Below are 26,050 nucleotides of genomic sequence, written 5' to 3'. Positions count from 1 at the left end.
CTTGGGCAGGATCTAGTCACACAGCTAAGCCAGCCCAACACTCCCCCTTACACATTCAGATCAACAGATGAACATTATCAATGGTATGTCTGCAGGAGGAGGCTCAGACGTTCTCCTGCCCCTCAGAGGAGGTTATTAGCTCAGCCCCACACTAAGTTAATTCTTCTTGACCAAGGCTGGCCTGGGTTTAACCAGTTCAGAAAGGTGGTATATAGCCAGTATCCTAGAAAGACTTCAGTCTATATCAGATTTGCATTTTTGGGACTGGAGCTTCCAAAGTGGCAATGGACAAGTAACAGCCTTCATCTGATGATTCCCAGCTGGACTGACTAGAGAGTCACACGATGAAAACATGCTATAGAATATATATGTTGGCTCTGATGTTGCTTCCCTTTGCAATCTCTCGTCGGTTAAATGCTGCCCTTATTGTTTGCTGTTAACAGCTAGGATACAAATTGTTTGCAGGCGTCTATTTCAATCAATCTTGCTACAGCTATGTGGGAGGATTCACTGCTCACAGAGCGCTATTATTCAGGGAGTTCAAACACCTGTATCACAGCACTCTGCCTCATGCCAGGTCAGGACAAACAAGCTCCAACAAATACCTGTTTTGGTCTTGGTTAACGTGTCTGTTCAGAAAAGCTGGAGACATCAGAAAGATTTAAGCGTATACATAACACTAAGTGTACATCTCAGAGTTTTCCTGAATACATGTCCCTCACAGCCTTGTGATGATCATATATGTATCTTTGCAGAAACAAAATGTTAATGAGTATTCATCAGAATCCTTTTCCCTTCACATTAAAAATACTCTTTGTGCAAGTGTTCCCAGGAGAACAAGGAAGAGAGGATGGAGATTTCACAGCTCTCTGAAGGCTTTTATACAGCATTCATCCTATTTTGTCCAACTCAATAGTGGCTTTTGCTTCAACCACAAGTATACGTCACCATTGCCACTAACCCCTAAAAAGGCAGATATAGACTCACACTAAAAATGACAGCAATGAAGACGAACTTGGCTGAGTATCATGTAAAAGAAAGACAGAAAAGACTGAATGGAGGTCATAAAAGAAAAATGGTAGAGTTACCAGGATTATAAGAACACAAAGAGAGCAGAAGGCCAGAGCAGAAGGCCAATCACTTCTTAAATAAACCCAATGACAATCTCAGATAGAGAGTGCTTTTGGGCAGAGGATGAGTGAAAGAGGCTTGAGATGGGAACAAAGACTGCCTCAACATTTTGCTTAGTGAGGTGTCCAGGAGCTGGTGCATCTTATTGATAAAGATATAAAATTACATCAAGATCACATCTGTTTCCCATCTTGCAATCCAGCAATCTGCATGCCCCAAATATTGACTAACCACCTCCTCCAAAGCAGCAGCACTCCAGAGCAGGCAGGCTGAGAGGCTGTTCTTTCTCAGGGAGCAGAGGTAACGCTGACTGAAGTCTATACACACTGAGGCCAAAGAGAGTCTCTGCATTTGGATCTCAGGTTCATGCTCACACTGAAACAGGTTTCAACACAAACCTAAGACCATATGGTGTCCTTGACTCCAGTGAGTCGTATTTTACTGGACAGTCAGTGTGACACCATCCTCTGGCACTCAGCCACATCCTGGGGCTGTTCAGATCTCCTCAGACATTTGGGTCCCATAAAGAGCCAGTCGTGTTTATTAGTACTGGCTGGGGGGGCTCCCTGGGGAACGCCCTCCACCACCCTTCCCACGGTGGGCAGCCTACACTTTCCAGCTATCACAGCCACCTTTGAATGCACAGAAACTCAATGGGCCCTGAGTTTCAGGCTTTGGGCTTAAACGAATGGCCGCAACTCCCTGCTAATTTTTCTATAACCATCACATAGGGAAATGCAACAAAAGGGCAAACACTTCACCGAATATTCCAAGGGCTTTACAGCATCTCCTGACAGGCATTAAAAATAGAAATGGTTGAAAGACAAACTGTGCTTTCAGAAAGATTGTCTGTGTTGCTGTGATGACACTGTGTAGGCAGTATCTCTCCATGCTGCCTTTCAGGCAGTCCAGCGGTGATGCAGGACACATTGCCATTATTAGCAGCTCTCCGAAGTATAAGAGACAAGTTATTGTCTGCTAATAATTACTAACAGCGAGAGCATGTTGTACTCTAAGATTTTTGTTTAAAATCTCACACTGTACAAAGATTTTGAATAAACTCACAACCATAGCCACAAAGAGACACAGGTACTGATGTGGCACCTGAAAGCATTTATTTGAAGAAGCTCAAACTCTAAATGTTGCCACCCTAGCATGGTGCAAGCAAAGTAACCAACCTAGTGTGTATAGATCCTTTTTATTTTTTTTCAGCAGGAGGGGCACTGGCAGCTCGATCACAGCCAGCATTGGTGGGCTCAGGCAGTGCTCTCGTTTGCTGTCTCACACAGATGAGGGCTTTGCCTCTCCCCGTGGCCAGGACGCTGACTTCCAGGCCAGTCTCCTAACCACGGGAGCGTGGTGCCCTCCCCACCCCTCTCCCAGCACCCTAAACTGATGGACAGATTAGATTTGTGGAGTGAACTCAGTTGCTTTTGATCTCTATTCAAGGTGCCATCAAGGGACCTTAATAGGTAGTATCTTAGCAAACACTTTAAGGCCTGAAACCATCATTAAAGAAACTCCTGATTCTCACACTTGTCTGAAAGAATAGAGGAGCAAGCTGGCTTCAAATACCAGTTGACAGATGGGAAGACATATGGACTATAGGATTGCTGATCTAAAGAGTCAGAGCCATGGTCAGGCTGAGGAAACATACATCTTTATTTTGATGTTGACCTCAAAGGGAAGAGGTCTGAGTCAACAGAAAGGGGAAAGGGCAGAAAATATCACAAGTCTGAGGCCAGGATTGCTTTGAACTTGAGGACAAATATACTAAACGGTACCAAGTTGACAAAAAGGCTTCCTGACACTCCGTGTCTACAAATTTAGCAGTCTGACCCATATAGCTGCTTGATGCATTTTCAGTAACGAGCCGAGTGAGGATCAGTAACGCTGAAGCAATCTCTTGTGGCACCCAAGAAGTTTGTCATTTCTTCCAGCCCCAGCTGTTCACAGAGCCGTGTGGCAGCACAGAGGGCCACTTGAGTTGAAGCCTTTTGCCCATCTTTGCAGGGGTGACAGAAGCCCAGGATCACACTGTGCCACACATCAGTGGGTCCCTGCAGATCGTTCCTCCTTGTGTTCCGTATCCGTTTCTTTACTGGCTCTATATGGAAAAACGTATGACCCCTTCCCAACTCATTAACATTGCACATAGCATTTTCTATAAAACTCCCCCTGGGACATTTAACTCTATTCCTTTCCAGCACTGAAAAAATGCCCAGGATAAAGTTTACACATTTGGAGCCTTCTGCTGAATTTCAATGGCTGTGCGAGGAATCCGTGAAACAAATGAAGAGACAGATATCCTATTGTCTTCCCAGAAAAATGCAGGGCCTTTCAGTTCACTGGCTTTCTTCATGTCGTTTTTTTATCACAAGTGTGCACTGATGAAACTACTTTAATGCAGTCTGTTCCAAGAGATTAAATTGAATGTCTGTGCAGAGTTTCAGTGCTCAGCAGCACAGCGCGGCAGCTTCGTTTCACATCTCTGGGACACTGGGCAGGCAGAAAAATAATTGCAGACTCAGAAACGATCAAGGAATGTATCCCGGCTGCAACAGATGCTGTATTAAAAGGAAAGACAAAAGCCAAAGTGCATAATGAATTTAAAAAGATTTCTTTATCAAACATGTCATTTGTTTGAAGGACTGAATTGCTGGCATCAGATCTGGCAGATCAGCTTGTTACCAAAGTGAAACATGAGGACTGCTATGCAATGGCAATTGATGAGTCAATTGAAATTACTGATGTTGCTCAAATGCGCATCTTCATTTAATATGTCAATGGTCAGAAGTTAACCAAAGACCTTCTGTTTTTGTCAATACAGAGGCAAACGAAAGGCTACAAAATACAGTGTGCTAGCACTGAATCTCAGAGGTCATATACACTTAATATATACTGATATACTAAATGTGCTTAATGGGAGCTGACACTCCAACTACCGTTGTCTGAAAAATAATTTCTGACATACCACCAACAACTGAACTTGGGCTCATGAGCATCAGTGCCTTGTCGATCAAACCACTCTCTGAGCTGAAGTAAAAGCAAGATAGTAAAATGGAATTAGATTACCCAGAAACACAGTCGTCTGTCTAAGGCTGACATCTATTCCTTGTGCTGATTATTTCAGCTTTCTCTTCATGGGGATGTTGTTGAAGGTAACAGTTTGCTAAGCGTTCAGGTGTTGTGTTGATTGATAAAAATAAAAATATTCTTTGGTAAAAATAGAAAAAGCTGTTTTCAAAACTCCTCCACACTCCAAAAACAAAACAGAACAGAACAAAACAAAACAAAACACATCCTTCCTAACCATTTTAGAGGAGAACAGTTATCTGGACTGAATTTCTTGCTCTTTATACAGCAAGCCCAAACAATCTTGTAGAAAAATCTTTATAAGGTTAATTTTTCATACATTAGAAATCCAGAGAGAAAAAGCAGAAAGGGTGAATTTACACAGGACAACTTTCAAGAGAAGCACCAATCTGTATTTTCACTAGAGAAAACAGCACTTTTACGGAGAGAGTGTAAAATCTATCTCAGGATCTTTGGGATGTGTTTTGAAGATTTCATCACAGAGAAGAAAGTCTCCTCTGAGCTTGGTGAATAACCAAACTTGCTGGGAACGCATGGGCAGATTGAACCAGGCAGGAAAATCTTCTAGTGCGTTTGCTCTACGGGCTGCACTGACACCGCCTCATCTGCTGGCTTTTTTCTGCCCCAAGATTTCATCTCCCCTTCCACCTCCTGACTGCAGCAGAGCAGGAGCGAGGGATGATCAGCCTGAGAGGCCCCTGCTGACTGCGTACCGAGATGGAGAGTGGGCCCTCTGCCTCTGCCCGCAGCGAGTGCCCAGCCCCAATCCAGCTGCAGCATGATGCCTGGTAAGTGCTCTGGGATTTGTTAAAAATGAGGCTTTTCTAATATGCTGAAGATGACAGACCTCAAGTTGTCATAGATTAAAATGGTGTGTACATTCCTTCCTCCGAGTAACCAATAATGGGACAAAAATCCTTGCCAACTCCAGTCTGTCCCTCCTGCCAAGGATTGTTTGAGCTCAGCTCATCCCAAGTGCCCCATCGGGATCCAGATATAGATTAACACAGTTTTGAAATGCAGAAGGGCCACAACCATGCAAGGCTTGATCCAACCCAGACTGGAGTCCTTGAAAGGTCTGCATTGACGTAAGCGCACAGGGAGCAGCACCAGCACGCCTGCCCCGAAGAAACCAGCCCCGGGTTAGGATTGCCAACAGGCTCTGTCACCAGCCACATCCCACAGCCCCAGCACTGGAATGGTGCCGGCAATGCCCACGCACTGCAGCCGGCCATGGCCCTTCACGGCTGTGCCAAGGGAGCCTGGGCTGGCGTAGGACTGCAGGGTGCCTCTCCTCAGACACTGCACTTTGCTTTGCACAGGGCACGTCTTCTGTGCTCCTCCAGGGACTCCAAGTTTACTTCTCAGCCTTTGGGATTTGCTGCAGCCACAGTAGCAAGAACCAAAATGGGGAAATACCAGTCTGTGGCACTGGTACAGCGCTAGCTGGAGACAGCATGAACTAGGAGGACAACATCCATGTAGGCACTAACCCTCAGCTTGGGGCCTTCTACTCTATCACGGCAATAAAAACTGCCCATTCAAGTCCTTTGTCTTTAAGATTTCCATCCTGGCTGCAGCAAGTGCGGATTTATTGGTGGGAGCAACTGCAGGAGGAACAGCAACCAGCAGGCGCGTGCGTGCGTGTGTGCCAGCGCACGGTACGCCCTGCCTCTGCCCAGTGCAGCAGAAACACGCCACAGCCAGGATTAAATATATGACTAATTGAAAATGGGTTTCCTGGTGCATTAAAAAAAATAAAAATAAAAAAAAATCATTTGGCATGTTCTTCTGCGACATACGCTGCATAGCCAGAGAGTTACAGGGATATAGTGACCAGGAAGGACCAAAGCCAAGAGAGACGGCTGACTACATGGGATCGCAGGAATCAGACACCTGCCTTATTATGAACAGTGATGCACAGCGTGGCCCCAGCTTTTTCACAGGCCTCCACTCACGCAAGCAAAATTGCACAACCCATACCCGCTGAGGCTCACCACGCTCCTATTTAAAGGCACAGACTCATACCCAATGCAAAAGCCCATCCAGGGGCAGAGCACTGGCTCCCTACCCCAAAATTTCCCCTGCAGCCTCCAAACCCTTCCACAGAGGCCGAGAGAATGCTTAAACACTTGTTGACACTTCAAAACAATACGTTAATAATGATAAAATCAGCTACAGCATCTTTTGTTGACTTCTGTAGGAATTTTGCCCGAGAAAGGATTGCAGGACACAACTCCAAGCATGCTGAGTGACATCTTATATTTTCAAAACTGTCCTTAGACTTTTCATAACATCTAGCAAGAAAGTTGCTGACAGGAGCAGGATGGTTCCCAGTTTGTGGGGCAAGAAAACTGAGATTCAGTAGAATACCAAATTTGGTAGAATGTCTTCCACTTTTGTAGAATATATTACAAACAACTGTGCATTTTAACACGTTTTCGTATTACACATCATTCATTTTGGGGAGGGGGTGGTGATCATTTTCTGCAGACAGCTAGCAATGTTTCCAAGAATGAAAATGTTCATTGAAAGATAATGAAAACCAGACATTTAGTAACATTTTCATTTTGCATGTTTAAATATTTATAACTATGTTCATAAAACCACATGTTTGCTCTCCTAATGCTCTGGTGATTGTGTTTATGAAATGCAGTATTTCTCTTATGCCCCTTCCTTGCGTCAGCTCCTCTGCCAGGCACGATTTACTCGCGCTGCGGCACTGACGACGAGCTTTTATGTAAAAGACTGTCCAAGATTAAAACCAGAAAATTACTGAAAAGAAGAAAACATATTTTCAGAACACTAATGTTTCACTGATGAATATGTGATTTTAAACTTTGTAGGGGGCATTGATGCTGTCTTAATTCTTTCACAGCAATTTATTTTCAGCCTAAAAGGAAACTATTTCTTAACCTACAGTAAAACAATGAAATCTAGAAATGTAAGTGTGATAAAACTATGATGCTGATGCGAACCATTGTTCTATCTAGAATTTTTTTCCTAAGTTGGACGAAAGATAAATGACAGGAAAGAATTTTGCTTTAATCCTGCGGGTACTCGAGTTCCTGTTATAAATTTCTAAAAAGCTGGTCAAGTGGCCACAGCCTGAAATTGGGACTGTTACACTTAACAGACCCAGATGTGAGCATACTGTATTTTTCTCAGTCCTCTGATTACAGACATCACAATACAGCTTACACGGTCCATACTGGTATATTAAACATACAAAGATACTACGAATGCAAGGCAAGGCTTAGAGAATTCATCCACACAGCCAGGGACCCAGTACAGGTCTTGCAGAAATCACTGACAGGTTTACACATAGCACACTAACTTTTTTATCAAGATTATAATTCATAAAATGCCATGGATCTGCTTGTGCTTTTAAAAAGGAAATAATGGTTATTCTTCCCCCCTCCCTTTTTTTTTTTTTTAAACACTGACAACCTGAGCTTTCTGAAAGGGTGAGGGAACTCCTCTGAAACAAGTCCTCGGCAACATAAAGTGAGCTCTGGCAGAGTATTTTGATTTTAATCTCAGCCTAACATCCTCCCAAAGGTACAGGGAGTATCTTCAAGGCGCAGTTTCAACTTCTTTGGTCCTTTGCCTGCCTTCTCCTTCCACATCAGCAAAGAACGAAAAGGAAACAGAAAACAGTGTAGATTGCAGCGTCACATTGGCATCTCATTTTAAATACAAATTGAGTGCTTGTGAAGACATTAAAGTAAATCATTCCACTTACTGCATTATTTTAAAATACTTCTGCAGGCCAAGATTAAAATTTAAATATATATTTTACAGCTGCAGCATTGCCAATTCTTACAATATTACCAGTAGCTTCACTTTTTAAAAAATATAATTTAAGCTCCAGAATCAGGCAATTACATGAAATCTCAGGCTCCACTTTGAAACACAAGTGTATGACTCTTTGGCCTTAACAGTTCAAAAAAAAAAAAAAAAACAAATTAAAAAGGCAAAATAAAATCTGACAAGTGAGGTTCACAACACTGGGGAAAAAAAAAAAAAAAAAAAAAAGAGAGAAAAATGATTAAAAAGTCCACTCTCTTTGTCTGTCTATATCTTGTTAAATTACGCAAGTAAGCAATTCTGGTTTCAGAAGCGCAAGATGTTTAAATATTTGTGACTGACAGTCAGTAAGTTGCTGCAGCATCTTCTTTCTAGTAAATATAAATATTGTGGGAAAATGTGCATTCTGGGGAAAATCTGCCTCCCCCAACACCACTAGCCCATGCACCAGAAAGCAGCGAGTCCGATCCATGCAAACTCGGCATGGGGCTGAGAACTTTATTCACAGAATCTGCTGCATAAAGATCTTTCTCTGAACTGCAGATTGTATTTGAGCCGAAACTCAGACTTCATAGTTAAGACCAAGTTTCTCTCTGAGACCTCAGTACAAGTTTAACGCTTTTCTTGAGGTTATCAATAATTACTGAGAAGCTCAAGTCCATGGATTTAATGGGATGCTAAATGCGAACAAAAGAAATGTTTATTTTTAGTGACAACACGGTGAGGTGGTGGAAACCCTAAAAATTCAACTGTGTTCTACTACCACAGGTAAAAAAATAAACACTAGGAAAATGAAAACAGGGAGAAAAAGGGAAAACAAACAAACAATAACAACTCTTTGACCAAAATAGTAAGAGAATTAAGCCATATAAACTACAGAAAGCAACAAAACTACTCAAAAAAAAAAAAAAAAAAAAAAAAAAAAAGATGTTGCAGTATGACAATATTTAAGTGAAACTGGTGAGGAATTTAAAGAAGAGAGAAATAAAGAATAATTTTATTTAGGGCCAGTACTATATGCTGCTTCATTGCCTCTCAGGGCTTTCTGCCTGCAGCCAGATTTCCCAAAGTTGGTATTCTCCGTGGCATACAAATGCAGCCCGTCCACGGCTAGCAGAAACCAAAATCCTGACATTTTCTATCCTGATGTGACCCCGCCAGCAAAAGGCCACGTCGCAGCCTGCGGATAAACCCCAGTGCTTATTTCTGTCCCCAAAACCTTTTTGTCTCCCTTTGAAGGAGCAGCGCCTGCTCCGCACCGGCCAGGCTGTAGCACTCAGAGTAAGGCACTGCCCCCCCCCAGCGTGTACCACCACTCCTTTCCCCCACACAGACCAGTTTGTGCCTGAACACCAGCATGGGAGCTGCTGGGAGCCCGGCAGGGCACAGCCTCCTCAAGAGCTTCAGCATCCCTGCCCAGGCCCCCGTTTGCCTGCCAAGCACCCAGCAGAGCCGTGCAAGAGCCATTTTGTCCCTCTGGGACTGCCACAGGCCCTCACCAGGATTATATGACGCTCTGGGAAAGGACAAAACCACGGGAACAGCCCTATGCTACAGGCGTCCTATATGGTCCTTGGGCATCCAGCCCCTCCAGCTCCCCCCGCCAGGACTGGCCCTGACTTTTTCCCTTCCTAAGTTTTCTGGGTGTCTCAGGCCAGGCTACCGTGTACAGCATGCGATGGGGGGACCCCAGCGCGGACACAGTCTCCTGGGAAGGAACTTCGTGTATTGCCCATTCAGCCATTTCAGACCAGCCTGGGCAATTTAAAAGCTGACACTATTGTACAAGTTGCCAAAACAAAATCATTCAGCTAAACTCTTTTTTTTTTTTTTTCCCCAGCCCTTTATATTAAAGTTTCTTTTCACGCAAGCAGATAAAATGGAGAACCGCTACCAAAGTGTTACCTAAAAGAAAATCTAAACAGAACACAGCTTTATCTACCAAGAACAAAAACTCGCATCTTAACATCAAATTTCTCCTGCACCTCCCTGTCCAACTCCCTCCATCCGTCCCTGCGGAGGCTCTCCCACCGGCAGCACAGAGCAGATGTCTGTAAGCCTTCCTGCAGGGGCTTGCGCTGGGGCTGTGGTCAGGCCCTGTTTTTGGCAGCCTCCCTCACCAGCGTAAGCTCTTACGCAAGCACTTTTACTGCCTTTGCTCACACGCAGGTAAGTAGGCACTCGCAAAACGTACACTATGTTTTTAACCCATGTAAATGGCATAGCAAGGTTAACCAAATGTCTCAGTCCGGGGAACGCGCAGATAAGTCAATATGACACCAATTATTTCCTTCTGCACACTGCACAATCCAATTAGATCTCTGTAAAGAATTTAAAGCTTCCTCCAGAGTTTTACCTCTCCAACACCTCTGCAGAGGTATTTTCCATATAGTTTGGTCATACCGAAAGCATAAATAAGGGGGATAGTTTATCAAAAAGTCATGAAAGTTAGGCTCAGAACAAGCTGGTGTTAGTGCCTAATGCTTTTAATCTGGGAACATTCCAATTTTTATTTTTATTTTTTAAAAAAAGGCAAATACACAATACTACAGCCCACTTACTGCTTTGGAAATGGAAGCTTTACAGCCGACAGAGTTACTATAGGAACTTAATTCCTGGAGCTGTAGTGCTGAGACACTTGAACACAACCTGATCAAATGCCTTCAGGACTGCCTTCACACTGCATGCAACCACTAGCTGTTAATGGCACGCACAAAGCTTGAAAAAAATATATTATTTTCATAGGATTGCACCAGACATAGAGACAGATATGCAAAAACAATGACAGCAAAGGAATCAAAATATTCATGGCTCATAAAGCGTGGTAGAAAAGGAATGGCTCCAGCTCATCGCCTGCCTCTGCTTAGATCCTTTTTAACACAATGAATCACCATTACCCCTTTTAGAAAACCATCCTGAGTTCTGTTTATTTGGGGACAAATCCATCTAATCCCGCTCAAAGAAGCGAGTACAGCAACTACAAGGGGGCTGCCAGTCTGAGAGAGGACAGCAGAATACGGCCCCTTTTTTGTGTACAGTCCTGGGACTCTTCTGGGATGCGACACAAGATCCATTATTAATGACAGACGAAAAACTGAGCTAACATGGCACCTGCTCTGCCAGCGCCATCCTGCCCTGGCCGGAACACTAACGAAGAAATCTGGAGCTGCGAGCACGGGGAGTGCCCGTGGGCCCCCACTGCCAGGCCCCGGCATTGAAAATCAGGAGCTGTCTCACCCCAATGCACAAAACAGCCTAGGAGACATGGGAAAAGGGTAGGAGCTTCCTCACTCAGGGACTCTGCCTCTCTCTGCAACGGGCAAGGGCTAGGAATGGAGACTTTTCGCTTCTTTTTACAGAAAAAAAATAAAAAAATAAAAACAAAACAACAACAACAAAAACTTCTTAGCTGCCCACGAGTGGCAGCAGAGTGAGACAGCTCTCCCCTGGGCTGCACTGCAGAGGTCTCGGGGCCAGCAGCGGCCGGCAGGGCAGAGGAGCAGCGCCCACCAGCACAGCGTGGGGGACACGGCTCTCCTGCCCCCTCCTCACGGTGCTGGCACCAAACCCCGTGCTTTGCAAGCGTTTCACAGCCAAACAGGTCGCCAACCTTTTACACACCCATCCCAAACATACCGTCCATCCCAAACCACACACACCCACCCCCAACTGCCCCTGTCCCATCCATCTCCCTTTTTGGGGGGGCTGCAGAGCGGCAGCCCCAGCATGCTGTGCTGAGGGGGGGTGGCTCCGACCTCTCAGCGGGGTGCAGACAACAGTTTGCTCTCCCTTTCCCCTTACTGGGTGCAAGCTGCATGGCGAGACCCCAAGGTGGGGGACCGGCTGGCCACACAGGGGAGAGAAATTACGGAGGATGCTGGTTTTAAGCTCTTGTTATAAATACAGCTGGGGCTGTGCTACAAACCCGTGGAGACAGCCATCGTTGTGGGCCTGGCCCCATCAGAGCTCACATCCCAGACAACCCTGGCCTCCCAGGGCAGAGCCCCTGGCCCAGGATGGCATTTTGGGGCCTGACAGCAGCAGTCGCTCCCAGCCCGAGGCACCCCCACAGAGCCTTGCACACCCCGCACCCCCCGGTTCCGAGCAAAGCAGTAAGGAAACCGAGCCTACCAGCACCTTTCCAAGCCTGGCACGGTCCGGAGCGACGCAGACACAACTCAGGTGGGTGTCCGAGGAAAACCCGATGGCCCCCAGCAGCTCTGTTCCTCCTGGCCCCGCTCGCCCCCAGGAAAAGCCCAGGCCAGCAGCACTCTGCGTCCAGCCCCAGGGCTCGGCTCTGTGCACAGCGGGAGAGAGACCTGACAGCGGCAAGAAGCGGGGATCCATGTCTGGCTGGGGCACCTCGGAGGGAAACCATTTACCTCCTTCAAGGGGACAAATTCAGCAATGTGGGGTGGGAAACTTGCCTTCAATGTTACTGTTTTTTGTTTGGTTTTTTTTTCAGACATGCAGCACCACAGATTGTTCTACACCTCCCTCCCATCTTTTCCTGCCCGATATGCTTTTTAATTTTTTTTCTTTTTTTTTGAGGGCAGAGACGAGAAATTCATTTAATTTTTAAAGCATGCAAGGCTTCACGGGTCGCTTGCACAAGCAGACCCCGCGGCAGGCGGGAGAAGACAGGGCAGCCCCAGCCGCCCGCAGCGCCCCAAGTCAAGTTCAAGATGGGCCCGTCTGGGGCCTCTCGCAGCCAGCAGAGCTGGGGGGCCTGGGGAGCCGGGGGGTCCCTGCCTTCCTCCACCACGGGGCTCAGCCTGCAGCAAGGTCCCTGCAGTCAGACAGAGGATGGGGGTGCAGAGTCATACGCCCAAATCGGCAGCACTGGAGGAGAGCCGCAGCTGCCGGCCCTGCTGCAGCCCCAGCCGGGCCCCCCCAGCGTCCCCCGCAGAGGGGCCTAGAGGTTTGCAGGGAGCGTTATCCACCGCCACTCGGGTCGCTTGGGGCTCCTGGGCAGCACTGGAGAAGTTGTTTCTGGGGTGAAATTTCTCGGCTCAATCCCTTCTGTCTCTCAGGGATGGGGACGCTTTGCTGCATCCTGGTCAGAAATAAAGAAGAAGAAAAAAAAAAAAAAAAAAGAAAAAAAAACCAACACACAACAAAACCAGACGATAAAGTCCAGCACACCACGAAATCACCCATGTCCCCTCCGGGAAGCAGCCCGGTGCCGACTCCCGGCCCCTGCAACCCTGCCGGCAGCCCCGGCCCGGTACTCACCGTCGGGGCCACCCCGTCGAGGCGCCCCGCTGCCCCCGGTGCTCCTCTCCCTCGGCGACGCCGCGACTCGGGCTCCGGGCTCCGTCCGCTCGGGAAGGTCGCGGGGATGCGAAGCCGTTCGGCAGCGGAGGGCGGGGACAAAGGGGCAGCAGCAGAAGCAGCGGCGAGGAGCTGGAGGCTTTTTCCCGCAGCGCCGGCCCGAAAACAACGGCTCGGCCCCGGCGGCAGCGAGCCGGGACCGCGGCGGCACCCGCGGCTGCCCCCGACCCCCGAAACGGGGAGGACGGAGGAGGTTAAAAACGGCTCGCGGGGGCTCTTTCCAAAACAATAAACTTTTAATGCTAAAGCAGTTATAACCAAAAGCTGTACAGAGTTGATTTTTTTTTTGTTTGTATTTTTTTTGTTAGAAAACAATTTTTTCTTCCCCATAAATATTGTTCAGTTCCCGGCACTTTGTATCAATAATTAAATTACGAACGATAAATATGGCATCATGGATATGTATTTACAAAAAAAAAGTTATTACAAAAAGGCAACTGTTATACTAAACATCACAATCTGGGTAGAATAAACACCACATCCTCATCCTGAAAAATACTGACCGACCCCATCAGACGAGAATACATTCACAAGTGTAATGCTTGGAGAGAGAGAGAAGGAGAAAGAGGAGGAGAGCAGAGAAAGAAGCAGCAGGAGAGCTAGAGAGGAAAGTTCAAGACATAACAGGACTTTGGCACGGTTTAAGACTGTAAGTTTAAACAATCACCACTAAGGCGAAGGAGAATTTTCATCCTCATGTCAACATCCCACCGAAAGAAGGAAAAACAAAACAAATTAAAAATAAAAAGTGAGGAATCGGAGGAAGAGGTACTGGGACAGGGAAGGAAAAAAAAAGCCCAAACAAAACAAACAAAAAATGAAAACGAAAACAAAACAAAACAAAAAAAAAAAAAACAAACAACAAAGAAACGACTGCGATTGCAAAAAAATGACAACAACAAAAAAAGAAATCCAATCCTGAGAAAAGGACATGGCTAGTCCAGCGTCTCGGCTTGCAAAAAATAGTAATAATTATAATATAATAATAAAAGACCCCCCTCCGGATCCTGGCAGTTAACTAGGTGTAGCCCTATGCGGTCGTCGGTGTGGAAACTCCATTTCCGTGGGAGTAAGCTGCAGTTGGCTTGGCATGTCCTTTTTTCCTTGTTCCCAACACATTTGGTCCAGTCTCTGGCTGGGCAGCTGCTGCCTTCACACATACCACTCGTTAAAATTGGGGGGTAGTCCAGGGTTGTGGCCGGGGTTACTCTGAAGGGCGGCCGGTGGCGTTTTAGTGGAGTCCTTGCCTCCGGCTGAGCCCACCGCCGGGGGGGTGGAGGACTCGTACCCCGAACTGGCTGCAGGGGAAGAGTCCGACCCCTGGGATTCGTGCACCTAAAACCAAGAGGCAGAGATAGGAACGAGCCCAGGGCCCCCCCGCCACCCCGCTGAGCCAGGTCAGGATGCTGCCCCACGCAGGAGGGATACCAGGGGTCACCAGCTTGGTCCCCGCCTGGCAAGCAGGCGGTGCACGTACTGCCGGTCACCCGGAGCACCGGCAGCTCGGTGCAATGCCTGCCGTAGCTCCCGGCCACTTCCCTGCGTTACAGGGAGCTGCAGCATCCCGGTGTGCGGGGCTGCAGCATCCCGGTGCACTGGGCTGCATTTGCACAGCACTCTGGAGCAGAGCCATGCTCTGGAAACCGGTTAGCACTTGCACCAGCGGCAGTGCAAAAAGAAACTACGCCATTTCCCCGGGCTGTGCTCCAGCCGTGGCCCAGGCACCAGGGACCACTCAGGCCATGCCGGGAGCACTGCGGCGGGCGCTGTGCAGCTCTGCCCTGTTCAGCCGCGGTAAAACGGGCCCCGAGCACGCCAGCGACCAAGCGTCCGTGCTCAGGGAGTAAAGAGCTGGGGCGCAGGAGTGATTACCTTCATGTGTTTCCTAAGTGAGCTGGGGTGGGTGTAGGATTTGTCGCACACCTTGCAGATGTAGGGCTTGTCCGAGGTGTGGACGTGCATGTGTTTCTTCCTGTCGCTGCTGTTGGCGAAGCGCCTGTCGCAGCCCTCAAACTCGCACTTGAAAGGCTTCTCACCTGCGAAATTCAGAGAGGGTGAAGGAGGGCCATTCCCCTCCACGTCCCCACCTGCCTCCTGCCAGGATGGCCTCTGCCCCGCTCAGTCCCCACCTTGGGGATGCACGAGGACCCCAAAAAAATGATGAAGGGGAGGAGGGACGGCGGGGTTTGTTTTGTGCCGAGTAAATTCGGGTCAGCCTTTGTTACTTTGAATTTGCCTCCCACCGGCCCCGCACCGTGCTCTGGCGGGGACAGCGCTCGGTGAACCCGAGGAGGGAGAAGACCCGTGAGCAGTTCAGCGGCTCGGACAGTTTTATGGGACGTACTCAAGGATGCGAGCCGAAAAGCGCTTGCTTCCTGCCTTCCCCCCCTCTTCCCGCCGGCCGTGCAGAGGGCTGAACGGAGGACGGAGCTACAAATAAAAATACTTTGACAAAAGTATCGCTGATTTAATTGGGAGAGACGCCAATAGGGCCTAAAAATAAAATAGCGAGGAGAAGAAAAGGAGCGGAAGTCCCCGAAAACGAGATTTCATTAGCACTCGTACGGGTGCCTCCGCGGGGGTGCGCAGGGGGCCGGCGGCGGCGGCACGCACCCAGCCACGGAGCCCCGGGGGCCTTACCTGTGTGTGTCCGCTTGTGGATCTTGAGGTTCTCGGAGCGGGCAAAGATCTTCCCGCAGCCCGGGAAGGGGCAGGGGAAGGGCTTCTCCCCCGTGTGCACCCGAATGTGGTTGACCAGTTTGTATTTCGCCTTGAAGGACTTGCCCTCCCGCGGGCACTCGTCCCAGTAGCAGATGTGGTTGTTCTGCTCGGGGCCCCCGACGTGCTCCATGGTGACGTGGGTGACCAGCTCGTGCATGGTGCTGAAAGTCCTGTCGCAGCTCTTCTTGGGCCGGCTGAGCTGGCTCTCGTCGAGCCACTTGCAGGACAGCTCTTGCTTGATGGGCTGCCGCATGTACCGAAAGAAAGCCCCGGGGCCGTGGTGGTGGTGATGGTGGTGGGCCGCCACGTTCATGCCCATATTCACGTTCATGTGGTTGTAGTTGTGGAACTGGGCGCCGCCGTAAGGGTCCGTGCGGGGGCTGGAGACGGCCCGGTAGGGGTCCGGCCGCCCGAAGAGGTCCCCGCGCAGCCCCAGGTGCATCTGCCCGTTGTCTACGTGCCCGGTGGGGGACGTGTGGCTCGGGCTCTGCTCGTGGAGCCCCGGGAAGAGCAGGTAGCCCGGGGTGTCCGGGATGCCGCCGGGGCCGTGCAAGCCGCCGGGCGAGCCGCCGAAGAGCCCGTGCTGCGCCGTGCCGGAGGCGGCGTCCGCGATGCCGGAGCCGCGGTTGCGGAAGAGAAAGTCGCGGGGGGAGTTGAAGGCGGCGGCCCCGCCGTAGGAGGGCACCTGGCCGGCGTGGTGGTGGTGGTGGTGGTGGTGGTGGCCCAACGCGCTGGCGTAGCCGGGCGCTTGCGGCGTGAACGCCGAGCTCTGCCCGGCGGCGAGGTCGTGCGGGGCCGCGTTCAGCTTGAAGGCGGCGGCGGCGGCGTGCGAGGAGTCCCCGAAGGGGCCCAGCCCCATGCCGGCGGCGGCGGCGTCGCGACCCGGCATCTCGTGGTGGCGGGGCGCCGCGAAGCCGCCCACCCCCAGCGCCGGGAACTGCGGCCCTCCGTCCAGCAGCATCGTCATGGGCGCGGGGCCGGCGGCGCGGCGGCAGCCTGCCCCCTCCTCCTTACCTCCCCCCTCCCCTCCTTCCTTCCTTCCCTCCCGCCCCCGAAAAAGTGCAAAACCACCCCAAAACGCGCCCCCGCCCCCACCCCCCGCCGCGGGCGGGCGAGCGAGTACCCCCCGTCCGGGGAAGGAAAAAAAAAAAAAAAAAAGAAAAAAAAATTTTAAAAAAAGGTTAAAAAAAAAAAACAATCCCAAGCCCCCGAGCCCACCACCACCCGCCCCCCGAGGCGCCCGCCCCCGCGCCGGGCCGGGCCGGGCGGCGCAGCGCAGCAGGGCGAGGGCGAGGGCGCAGCGCGGCCCCGCTCCCGCTCGGCGCCGTCGGGCACTGACGGGGCGCCCGCCCGCGCCTCGCACATAAACCAACGCCGGGGCCAGGCCGCGCCGCGCCAATGGGGAGCCGCCGGCCGCCGCGTCAGCTGACCCGCCGCCCGGGCCGCCATTGGCTGCTCCCCGTTTGATTGGCACGCGCCCCGCAGCCGTCGGGGACGGGGATTGGGCGTGCGCGGCTCGCAGGTAAAACGGGGGGGGGGGGCGGCGGGACGGGGCGCACGGGACGGGACGAGATGGGACGGGGCGCACGGCACGGGATGCACGGGACGGGGCGCACGGGATCGGGCGCACTGGACGGGGCGGACGCAGCCCCCCGGGGCAGCCCCGGTCCCACGGACAAGCGCGCCGAGCCCCGCGGGTTCCCCGTCCCCCCGCCGTGCCGTCCCGGTGCGCGCTGCCCCCTGCCCGGCCCGCTGCTCGCCGCCCCACGCCGCGGGGGGAAGGCCCCCGGGCGCCTCGCCCGGGGAGGGGGCAGGCGGAAAGCCGGCACGAAGCCGCCGCGCCGCTTCAAAACTAAACCCCAAGCCCGCCTGAGCTCGCAGCGGCGAGGCGCAGTTCGTTTTTTTAATTAGCAGCTTTTCGCCTGCATGAACCCGAGCCGAGCGTGGACAGCCCGCTCCTGCCCCGCCAGCCCCACGGGGCCAACTTCGCCGGCCCGAGTCCCCCCGCGCCCCCCGGCCCGCTCCCTACAGGGGACAGGGGCAGCGCCGAGCACCGAGGGGTCCCTGCTCGCTCCCTGCCCTCCCCGCCGGGCCGCGGAGCACGGCCGAGCAGCGCCCGGCGTGGCGGTTCCCGTGCTCTATTTTTTGTACACTCGTTTGTTTGATCGTTCTTTTTTTCTTTCTTTATTTTTTTCGTCTTTCTCTCTCTCTCTCTCTCTCTCTTTTTTCGTCTTTCTCTTTCTTTCTTTCTTTCTCTCTCTTTCTTTTTTTTTTCTTTTTTTTTTTTCTTGTTAATTTTATTTTTGCAAAGGCAACGTTCAGCCTTGGAACAATTATCAGTTGCAGACAGCGCTATAAATCCACTCATTTTCTGTTCTGGAAAGCATTTGCAAAGAACTATGGGGAGCAAGAGTGGAAATAAAAGGCAGAAAGAAAGATGGCTGTAATTGTAATATCCTGAGATTTGCTGAGCCCCCAAGTCTGTCTATTGGGCAGGTCTCACAGGCTCGCCGCCGGCTCTCTGCAGGAAACGTAAAATCTGATCAAGTTCAGAGACGCATTGAGAGCCTGCTTCAAGCAGCGCTTTATAACCGCGGCCCTTTCACATCGTTCCCCCCAATCAGCCCCGGGAAAGACTTCGCCTTCTTTATTTTAGGGTTTGCAGGGAGGACAAAAAAAAAAAAAAAAAAAAAAAAAAAGCCACCGATATAAAATCTCCCCGAGAGGTAACACCAGTGCCCATCAAACACTCAAATTGCCCAGGCCACATCTGCCAAGAACAGTCCCAAAGTTGGAAGGTGAGTGCCTCGCTGCCGTTATGGCGAGCCCGCAACACGGCAAGAGGCGGGAGGGGGGGGCCTCCCCTGGGGAACGGAGGGCGCGCAGCGGCCGAGGACCGGGCAGGATTGCAGCCCTCCCTCGGGAGCAGCGGAGAGGGCCGGGGCTGTCCGGCCCCATCCTGCAGCTCCCGGGGCCCGGCGGCGGCGGAGGGCAGCGGGGCGAAGCCGTCCCCCCCACCCCGCCCCGGCGCTGCGAAGCGGCGGTGGCTCTACCTGCCTGTTTGCGGAGCGCTGCGGCGGGGTAATTAATTACCTCCCGCACGTGGTGGGTTTTCTCGGCAACTACAACCCAAAAAAAAAAAAAAAAAAAAAAAAGAGAGAGAAAAAAAAAAGAGGGGGGGCATAATTCAATTAGCCCATCAGCTGAGCGCCGGGGAGGGCCGCGCCTCTGAAGTCGCCGACCTGGAGCAACCGAGGGCGACTGACCCCTGCTTGTGCAGGAGGCCTCACGTGTAGCCCGGCGCATTGTCTGCCCCTAATGGGATGCGCCGGGGCCGCGCCGGGCCGGGGGCGGCGGCGGGTGCCCGCCAGGAGCCGCCGGGGCCGCGCCGCGCTGCGCGCTCAGGTGCCCACGCCGCGGAGCGCAGCGGTTCCCCGGGCAGGCTGCGCAGGGGGGTAGGGGGGCAACCTTCAGCCCTCCGGCCCGGGGAGATGGAGCGAGCGAGGCTCTGCGGCGGGGGAAGCTTGAAAAATAAAACCCATTTATTTTTATTATTTATTTATTGCTTAAAAAAGGTCCCTGCGCGCGAGCGGCAGCGGCACCGCGGGGCTTCGGGAAAAGCATCCCGGGCGTGGGGGGATCAGAGGCAGCGGTGGGAGCTTTGGGCGAGGACTCGCCGTTTCGGAGAGTATTTGGTTGCTTTGCAGAAAGCGGCGCCCGCAGCCCCGCCGTGCCGCAGTGGACTCGCGGATCAGGCTACATAAATTGACCTATAAATCTTTTTTATACGTTTCCCATTTCTACTCTGCCAAGTTTGTACGGGTTGCGCCGAGCAATATCCAGACGGACATACAGACACTGTTTAAATCCGATCGCTTCCTAGCTGGAATCTGCCAGCTCAGGAACCAAAAATGGCATAAAACGCGTTCGTTTTATTTCAGCGCATTGTCGCTGTGGCCTATGATTTTTATTCTCCGTGCTTTCGTAATAATAATAAAATGTATAATATATTTTGCATATATTTTAACGTTTTGGTAAATTCCATTTTTATTCATTGGTATTTCTGGTCGGTCCCAATTCCTGCATTTATTTTTCAGAGGCGGGGGAACATCACATCTCTCTCCCTTTTAAATCTATCTCAATTGCAAACAGGCAAACAACAGCAACCGGAAAAGTAGTCTCGCAGGCTCTCCTGCTCCCGTCGTGCTCCCAAAGCAGGGGAAGGCGGAGAAAGACACCCTGCTTTACGTCAGGAACAGATATTTGTGTAATTCTCCTCCACCTTTTTTTTTTTCCTCCCCCCTTTGGGATGATTTAGGAATTTAACAGCCACAAAAAACGCAAAGCCCCTTGGAAGCGGTGCGGGTCCCTCCGTGCCCGCTGCTGCCCGGTTCCCGTGCGTGCCCCGCTCGGTGGCCGGCCCTCCCCGGCCCTCCCCGCCGGGCTCCCCCCGTGCTGCCCTTGCCCTGCCCTGGTGGGCTCCCGGGGCCTGACTCTGCCCCGACCCAGCACCCGGGCACGGCTGGGGGAGCCTCGCCGGAGGGAAGAGCGCCAGGTCTGGGCCCTGCAGTGCCAGGTCGGCGCGGGAGAAAAAATGGTCCCCAGTAGGTGCCCGCTCCTTACAGCACATTTCGCAGCGGGGCAGAGCGGGCAGGGGCTGGGGGGGCTTCTGCAACGGCCCCGGGAGCGGAGGCTCCGCGGGTTTCCCTCGTCCCCTCCGCCGAGGGTGTGAGGAAAAGGCAAAAGGAGCCCGGGAAAACAGCAAAAGAAATCCCCCACACCGACCTGCGAGCCGGTCGGCGAGGGGAATATTTCATACGCCCTAAATACCTTTTAAAACGCAGTTTATCGTGGACAAATGAATATCCCTAACAAGCGTAAAGACAAGTAGCTTTTCTTCTGCCATAAACATATTGCACCTCCGGTGTAATTAAATGCAAACCAGGAGCGAACGCGACGTTTCCATTGCAGCTGTCACTCAGCGGAGGGGACTCACATGTACATTTGAACTTCAGAGATAGGGGCTGGAGTAAACAGGTCTGAACTTCGGCAACAGAGGGGGCGAGGGGTGCCAAAGGCCGGCCAGGCAGAAAAAACGAAGGGGAGACAAAACGGTGGTGCCGCGGGGCGCCGTGCCGAGAGGGTGCCGCGGAAGCAACCAGCCCGTTTTTTTTTTTTTGGACCCGGGTCGGGGATTTTCGCGTCTCTGCTGGCGGTGGGGAAAAGTTCCGCTTGCAAAACCGAACAGGAACTCAGCTGCGCGCTCAGCCGGCTGGGAAACACGCGTCGGGTTCGGAAGCGAGTGGGAAAACCACGAGGAGGAGTTGAAGCGGCTGCGGGATGAACGTGTCCCGTCCCCGTCCCCGTCCCCGTCCCCGTTCCCCTCACCCCCCGAGGGCGGCCAAGGCAAAGCCAAGGGGCAGGGGACGTCGCGGGTGGCGGCCCCGCAGGGTGCCGGGCAGCCCCTGCGCTGTGCCCGCACCGAGACGGCGTGGGGCGAGTGACCCCGGGCAGCCCCCCGGCAAGGGCGAAAAGCCCCCGGCAAAGCTAGGAGGGGAGCACGGGACGGGACGACACGGGGCAGACCCCCGGGCGGGCGGAGGAGAAAGCGGGGGGCTCGGCACCCCGGCCCGGCCGAGACGATCCGGGCCCTCCGGCCGCCCCCTTGAAATCGCCCCCTTGAAGTCCTCCGAGGAGCGGAGGGGGTGGGGGGAAGTGGCGAATATCTCAATCAGCGAGGAGGTGACCTGTGACCCGGAGGGTGGCTCTATTGTCCCGCTCTTGCGGGGGACACAGACTTTAGTCAGCCTTTCTGCGTGACTGAGCCCTGAGGGGCAACCGCAAGCCCCGGGCTCCGGCGAAGCATCCCGGGCTCGGGAACCGCCAACCCGGCATCAGCTGCCGGGGCAGAGCCGCCCTTTCCCCGGAGTCCCGGGGTCGCCGCCCCAGAGCCCTGGCTGTTTCCGAGCCCGCCCTGTCCCGGCCGCCCCCTGTCCCCCCTTAGGGGGCCGGGCCGGGCCGCTCGGAGCATCCGCACCACAGGGCCACAAGGGACCGGAGCGGCCCTCCCGGTGCCGGGCCCACCGAGCAGGGCCGAAAGTGGGGCTGCGGAAGCCGCCTCCACCCGCTCCCTCCCGGCGGCGGCTTCCAGCGGGGCCCGGAGCGGAGCCGGGCACCAGGCGGCGCTGCGGAGCGGCCCGGCCCGGCCCCCGACGGCTGCCCCGGGCCCCCCGGGGCTGCCCCGCGCCTCTGCCCACGCACGGGGAGCGATGGGCCGCCCCGCACCCTGCCCCGCAGCCCCGGCGCACCTCGGAGGACGGGGCAGCAGGGGGACGTGAGCCCCCGGTCCCCAAATCAACCCCGGCCCTGTCCGCCCCTCCCCGTCGAACCACCCCAGAGCCTCGCAACAGGTGTAAGCCCCGGTAATGAGCCCCTTGTTCGGGTGCAAATATCCCCGTTGGAACCGGCATCGCCAGGGGCCGGGGAGAGCGGTCTCTAGCTGTTGGGGGCCAACCGGGGGGAGCTGCCAGGATCCGGGGAGCCCTCTCTGGGCCCCCCCCTCCCAGCCTGCAGCAGTTCCCCCCAGAGAAGCTGTGAGGACACCTGCACCCACGACATGGCCAGCCTGCGGTGCACGGGGCTCAAGGCGCTCTCCCCGCCGCCGGGAGCCCTGAACGCGGGTCTTCCCCTCGCTCCCAGCTTTTATTCCCACCTCTGGGAAGGGCACAGAGACGGGGATCGGCAGTGTCCCTCCCCAGGACACACGGCTCCCCGCGGCCCCGGGCTGGGGGCTTTTCTCCCGGACGGGACTCCCCGTCACGGAGCCGTCCCGTCCTGCCCTGGTGGAGCGGAGGGGCCTCGAGGGGACCGGGCGTAGGTGGGCTCCGGCAGAGGGGTGCCGGGTCCCTCCGTTTCCAGCCCGTGGGGTCGGGCCGTGCGCCCAGAGCCGGCTCCGACGGCGCCGTGCCGGGACACCAGCGCTTGGCACACCGACGGGCACACCGGCGATGGGAAAACGGGGGTGTCTCCCGTCGCCCCGGCATCCCCCAAAGGTGGGGACACGATTTCGCCACCCCAGAACGTGTTGGAACAACGTGTTGAATGCTTTAAGTCTTAGGAAAAAAAATCAAAACGAGGGCTGTGCCGTTCCCACCGCTTGCCTTTCGCTATCCTCCCTTCGGCCGCATCGCCCAGCGACTTTCCCGTCAACAGCCAAGGCTTTCCCCAAGATGTGGGGCAAAGAGCTGACTCCTCTTTTCCCCTCCGGCCCGGGGACCCGTCCCCACGGGTCCCCTGGGGGAGATCTGCCCATTCCCTTTGCCGTTTGCTTTTTTCTCCCCGGGAAAAGCGGTGCCGCCGCAAAGCCGCGGGGTACAATCCGCTGCCGCTCTTTTCTCTGCCGGCACCATTCCCTTCGCCAGCGAGGGGGAACGAAGCGCTTCAGAGGCTCCCCCTGCCCGGAGCCCCGACGGGGGCGCGATCCCCCCAGCGGGCCGGGGCTGGGAGCGGGGCAGGGCGGCCACGGCTCCCGGCACGAACCGGCCTCAGCCCTCGCACGCTTCCGCGGGTGAAACAGCCCCGCAACGGGAGCGACTTGTGGCGGTAACAGCCCCTTGGAAGCCTTGGGGCCAAAGCTGGCCGAACAACGGCACTGGGGCACGGGCATCGCCCAAATGTTTCCACCAGGGCCGATCACCGTGTGCCTGCCACCGCGGGGCTCGGGGCAGAGCCCGTTCCCCTTTTGCGTTTCCCCAGGTTTCGGGCCGATAGACCAGCCCCCTTCTCCTTTCCTATTTTTCCCATCGAATGCCGCCTTTCCTCAGCTGCCCCGCGCAGGCCCCGCGCTGCGGGGCGCGTTGGGCAGCGACGGGGCCCCCCGACACCATTGACTACCCCGTAAACATTGTGCTTGCCACAGGATGAAGGAGTCGATGGTTTTTATTACCCTCCCCGGAGGATCTGGTCCGCAACGAGAACCTTGTGTAGCAAAGCTCGTGTTAGGAAAGGTGCCTCGACTTACAGCCCGGCAGCAGCCGGTGCGCTAACCTTGGCTGCAGTGGGGCAGCACCGAGGGGAAAGGGAAAAAAAAAAAAAAAAAAGATAAAAAAAAAGATAGAGAAACAAAAACAACTCCAAAAAGCAGCCAAGCAAACCGAAAGCCCTATTGCAGCCCTCCAGTTGCGGCTCCCAGCTGAAGGCACCTCTTTACCCCCACTCCGTCGAAGTCCCCTTGCAGGGGGCAGAAGCAGCTGCGGGCAGGGCTGCCCGCGGGACCCCGCTGCCTCCCAAGTTTTCAGAGCCAGGAAACTGCCATTTCCCGCTACCTTCGCCCATTCCCCGATAGCTTTCAAGGCGTCCACGTTTATTTTAAAAACTCTTCTGAGAGCTGTAGTAAATTGCGTTTGCTTGTAGCTACAAAGGAGAAAGTTAAGCATTTGTCTCTGCTGTTGTATAGGCAGCCAGTTGTTTTAATTAAAGGGTGGGGATCCGTGATATATACACCAGATAAAAGCAAATGCACAGAATAAACTAATTAAAACATTGTGTTTGGAACACATTTTATTTCTTTTTTTGATCTTAGTTGTGTTTTAAAGAAATGTCAGCGCACTATAAAGCAACCTTATTTCCCTTATAGTGTGCGGCGCTTTTCAAAGGCTAGTGTGATATATTTTAGAAAAGAAATCCCGCTGTGAAAGCTTGCGTGTCTTCTCTTTACCAAACTAAGCTCTTGTCAATCATGCCAGGGCATATCCAATCACCAAGTCCCTTTTTGGAAAGCAGCTCATCCCGCTGTGCTTTTATATATCACACCGCAGCATGTTTAGATGCATTTTTACTATCACTTCAGGAGCGGTGACTGATGAGAGCGCAGTTACAGTACCGGCTTCCCCAAACGCCGGAGTTGCTAACAATTTGCCTGGCTATTGTGTGCGTGTCTTTCTCTCCCTCCTCCCCCTTTCCTGCCTCACGTTGCCTCTATTTGTCATGGACACCAAGATGCGGGAGGATAGCGGGGGGGGTGTTAGCAGATCCCGAGGTGCCCATCACCTGCCTGGGACACGGTGACGGACGGCTCCGTGCCTGCACAGCCCTGGGGAGGGGAAAGACCCGGCAGCTCGGGGCTCCCCCGATGGCACTGGAGAACCGAGGGCACCCCACCTTGCCCCGGGCTCCCCCCGGCCCCCGCTGCGCGCCCGGCTCACGGCCGCAGAGCCGCTGCGCAAAGCCCCGGGGTCCCCGGGGCTCGTCGGGGGTCCCGCTGCGGGGGAGAAGCCCCTCCCGGGCAGGGGAAAGCCTCGGAGCACGGCGAGACGTGTGTGGGGCAGGTCTGGAAACCTGCCGGTCTCCCCCCACCCCCCCAGCCGGCCGCGCCGACACGAGTGGTGACAAAGCCGCCTGAATTTGCTCTCTCGTTTCAATTCCGAGCTCTGGAATCGTTGCATGTGAGCTGCGTTTACCTCTTGATCCCGACTGCAAGTGAGAAAAAAAATAGACTTTTTTTCTTTTTGCTAAATTTCTGGACCCTAATTGAAGACAAGTGGCAAATGGTTTTTATTAAAATCCCTCTCCTTTTTCCTCCGCCTCCAGCTCTGGGTGTTTTCAGACAAACTGTGCAAACCTCTGGCGACGCACACGTACAGAAACATTCGATATTTCTCCGCTCAGTAACGCGTTCATATCGCCTGTCTCGGGCTCTCTTCCCAGGCGCAAATTTCGGGGACACGGCCGTGCCCAGAACCTCCCCGCTGCGTCCTGTGCTGTGACCGTGTCAGAGAACCCGGAAAGGGGAGCGAGGGGGGGCACGGGCATCCCCGGTGCCCCTCCGCCTTCCAAGGCGACCTAGGCACAAAGGCTTCCGACGCCCAACCTGTTTACACAGATTTCCTCTCACCTCTTTGGCTCCATCATTTTATCTCATCAGATTTCTCCCCCTTCGTTTGCCAGAGATGGTTGCAAA

General features: G+C 53.5%; 1 protein-coding gene across 1 annotated transcript; it reads right to left on the bottom strand.

Moving 5' to 3' along the window:
* Window positions 1–13,585: 13,585 nt before the first annotated feature.
* On the bottom strand, window positions 13,586–17,123 carry ZIC3 (Zic family member 3). Its single transcript, XM_013103570.5, has 3 exons — window positions 16,012–17,123; window positions 15,244–15,407; window positions 13,586–14,706 (listed from the first exon to the last, which is right to left on the bottom strand). The coding sequence occupies exons 1-3, from the start codon at window positions 17,057–17,059 to the stop codon at window positions 14,524–14,526; spliced, it is 1,395 nt and encodes a 464-aa protein (XP_012959024.3). The 5' UTR covers window positions 17,060–17,123; the 3' UTR covers window positions 13,586–14,523.
* Window positions 17,124–26,050: the final 8,927 nt, after the last annotated feature.

The sequence above is a fragment of the Anas platyrhynchos genome, chromosome 10 (assembly GCF_047663525.1).
Source record: "Anas platyrhynchos isolate ZD024472 breed Pekin duck chromosome 10, IASCAAS_PekinDuck_T2T, whole genome shotgun sequence".
NCBI lineage: Eukaryota > Metazoa > Chordata > Aves > Anseriformes > Anatidae > Anas > Anas platyrhynchos.
This window is presented reverse-complemented; position numbering and strand designations above follow the sequence as displayed.

Excerpts from the sequence above, each read along its gene's own strand:
- ZIC3 (XM_013103570.5), bottom strand. The coding sequence starts at position 17,059 with ATGACGATGCTGCTGGACGGAGGGCCGCAGTTCCCGGCGCTGGGGGTG. Across the intron at positions 15,408-16,011 it reads CCACAAGCGGACACACACAG|GTGAGAAGCCTTTCAAGTGC; the intron begins GTAAGGCCCCCG and ends TGAATTTCGCAG. Across the intron at positions 14,707-15,243 it reads CACTTAGGAAACACATGAAG|GTGCACGAATCCCAGGGGTC; the intron begins GTAATCACTCCT and ends TCTTGGTTTTAG.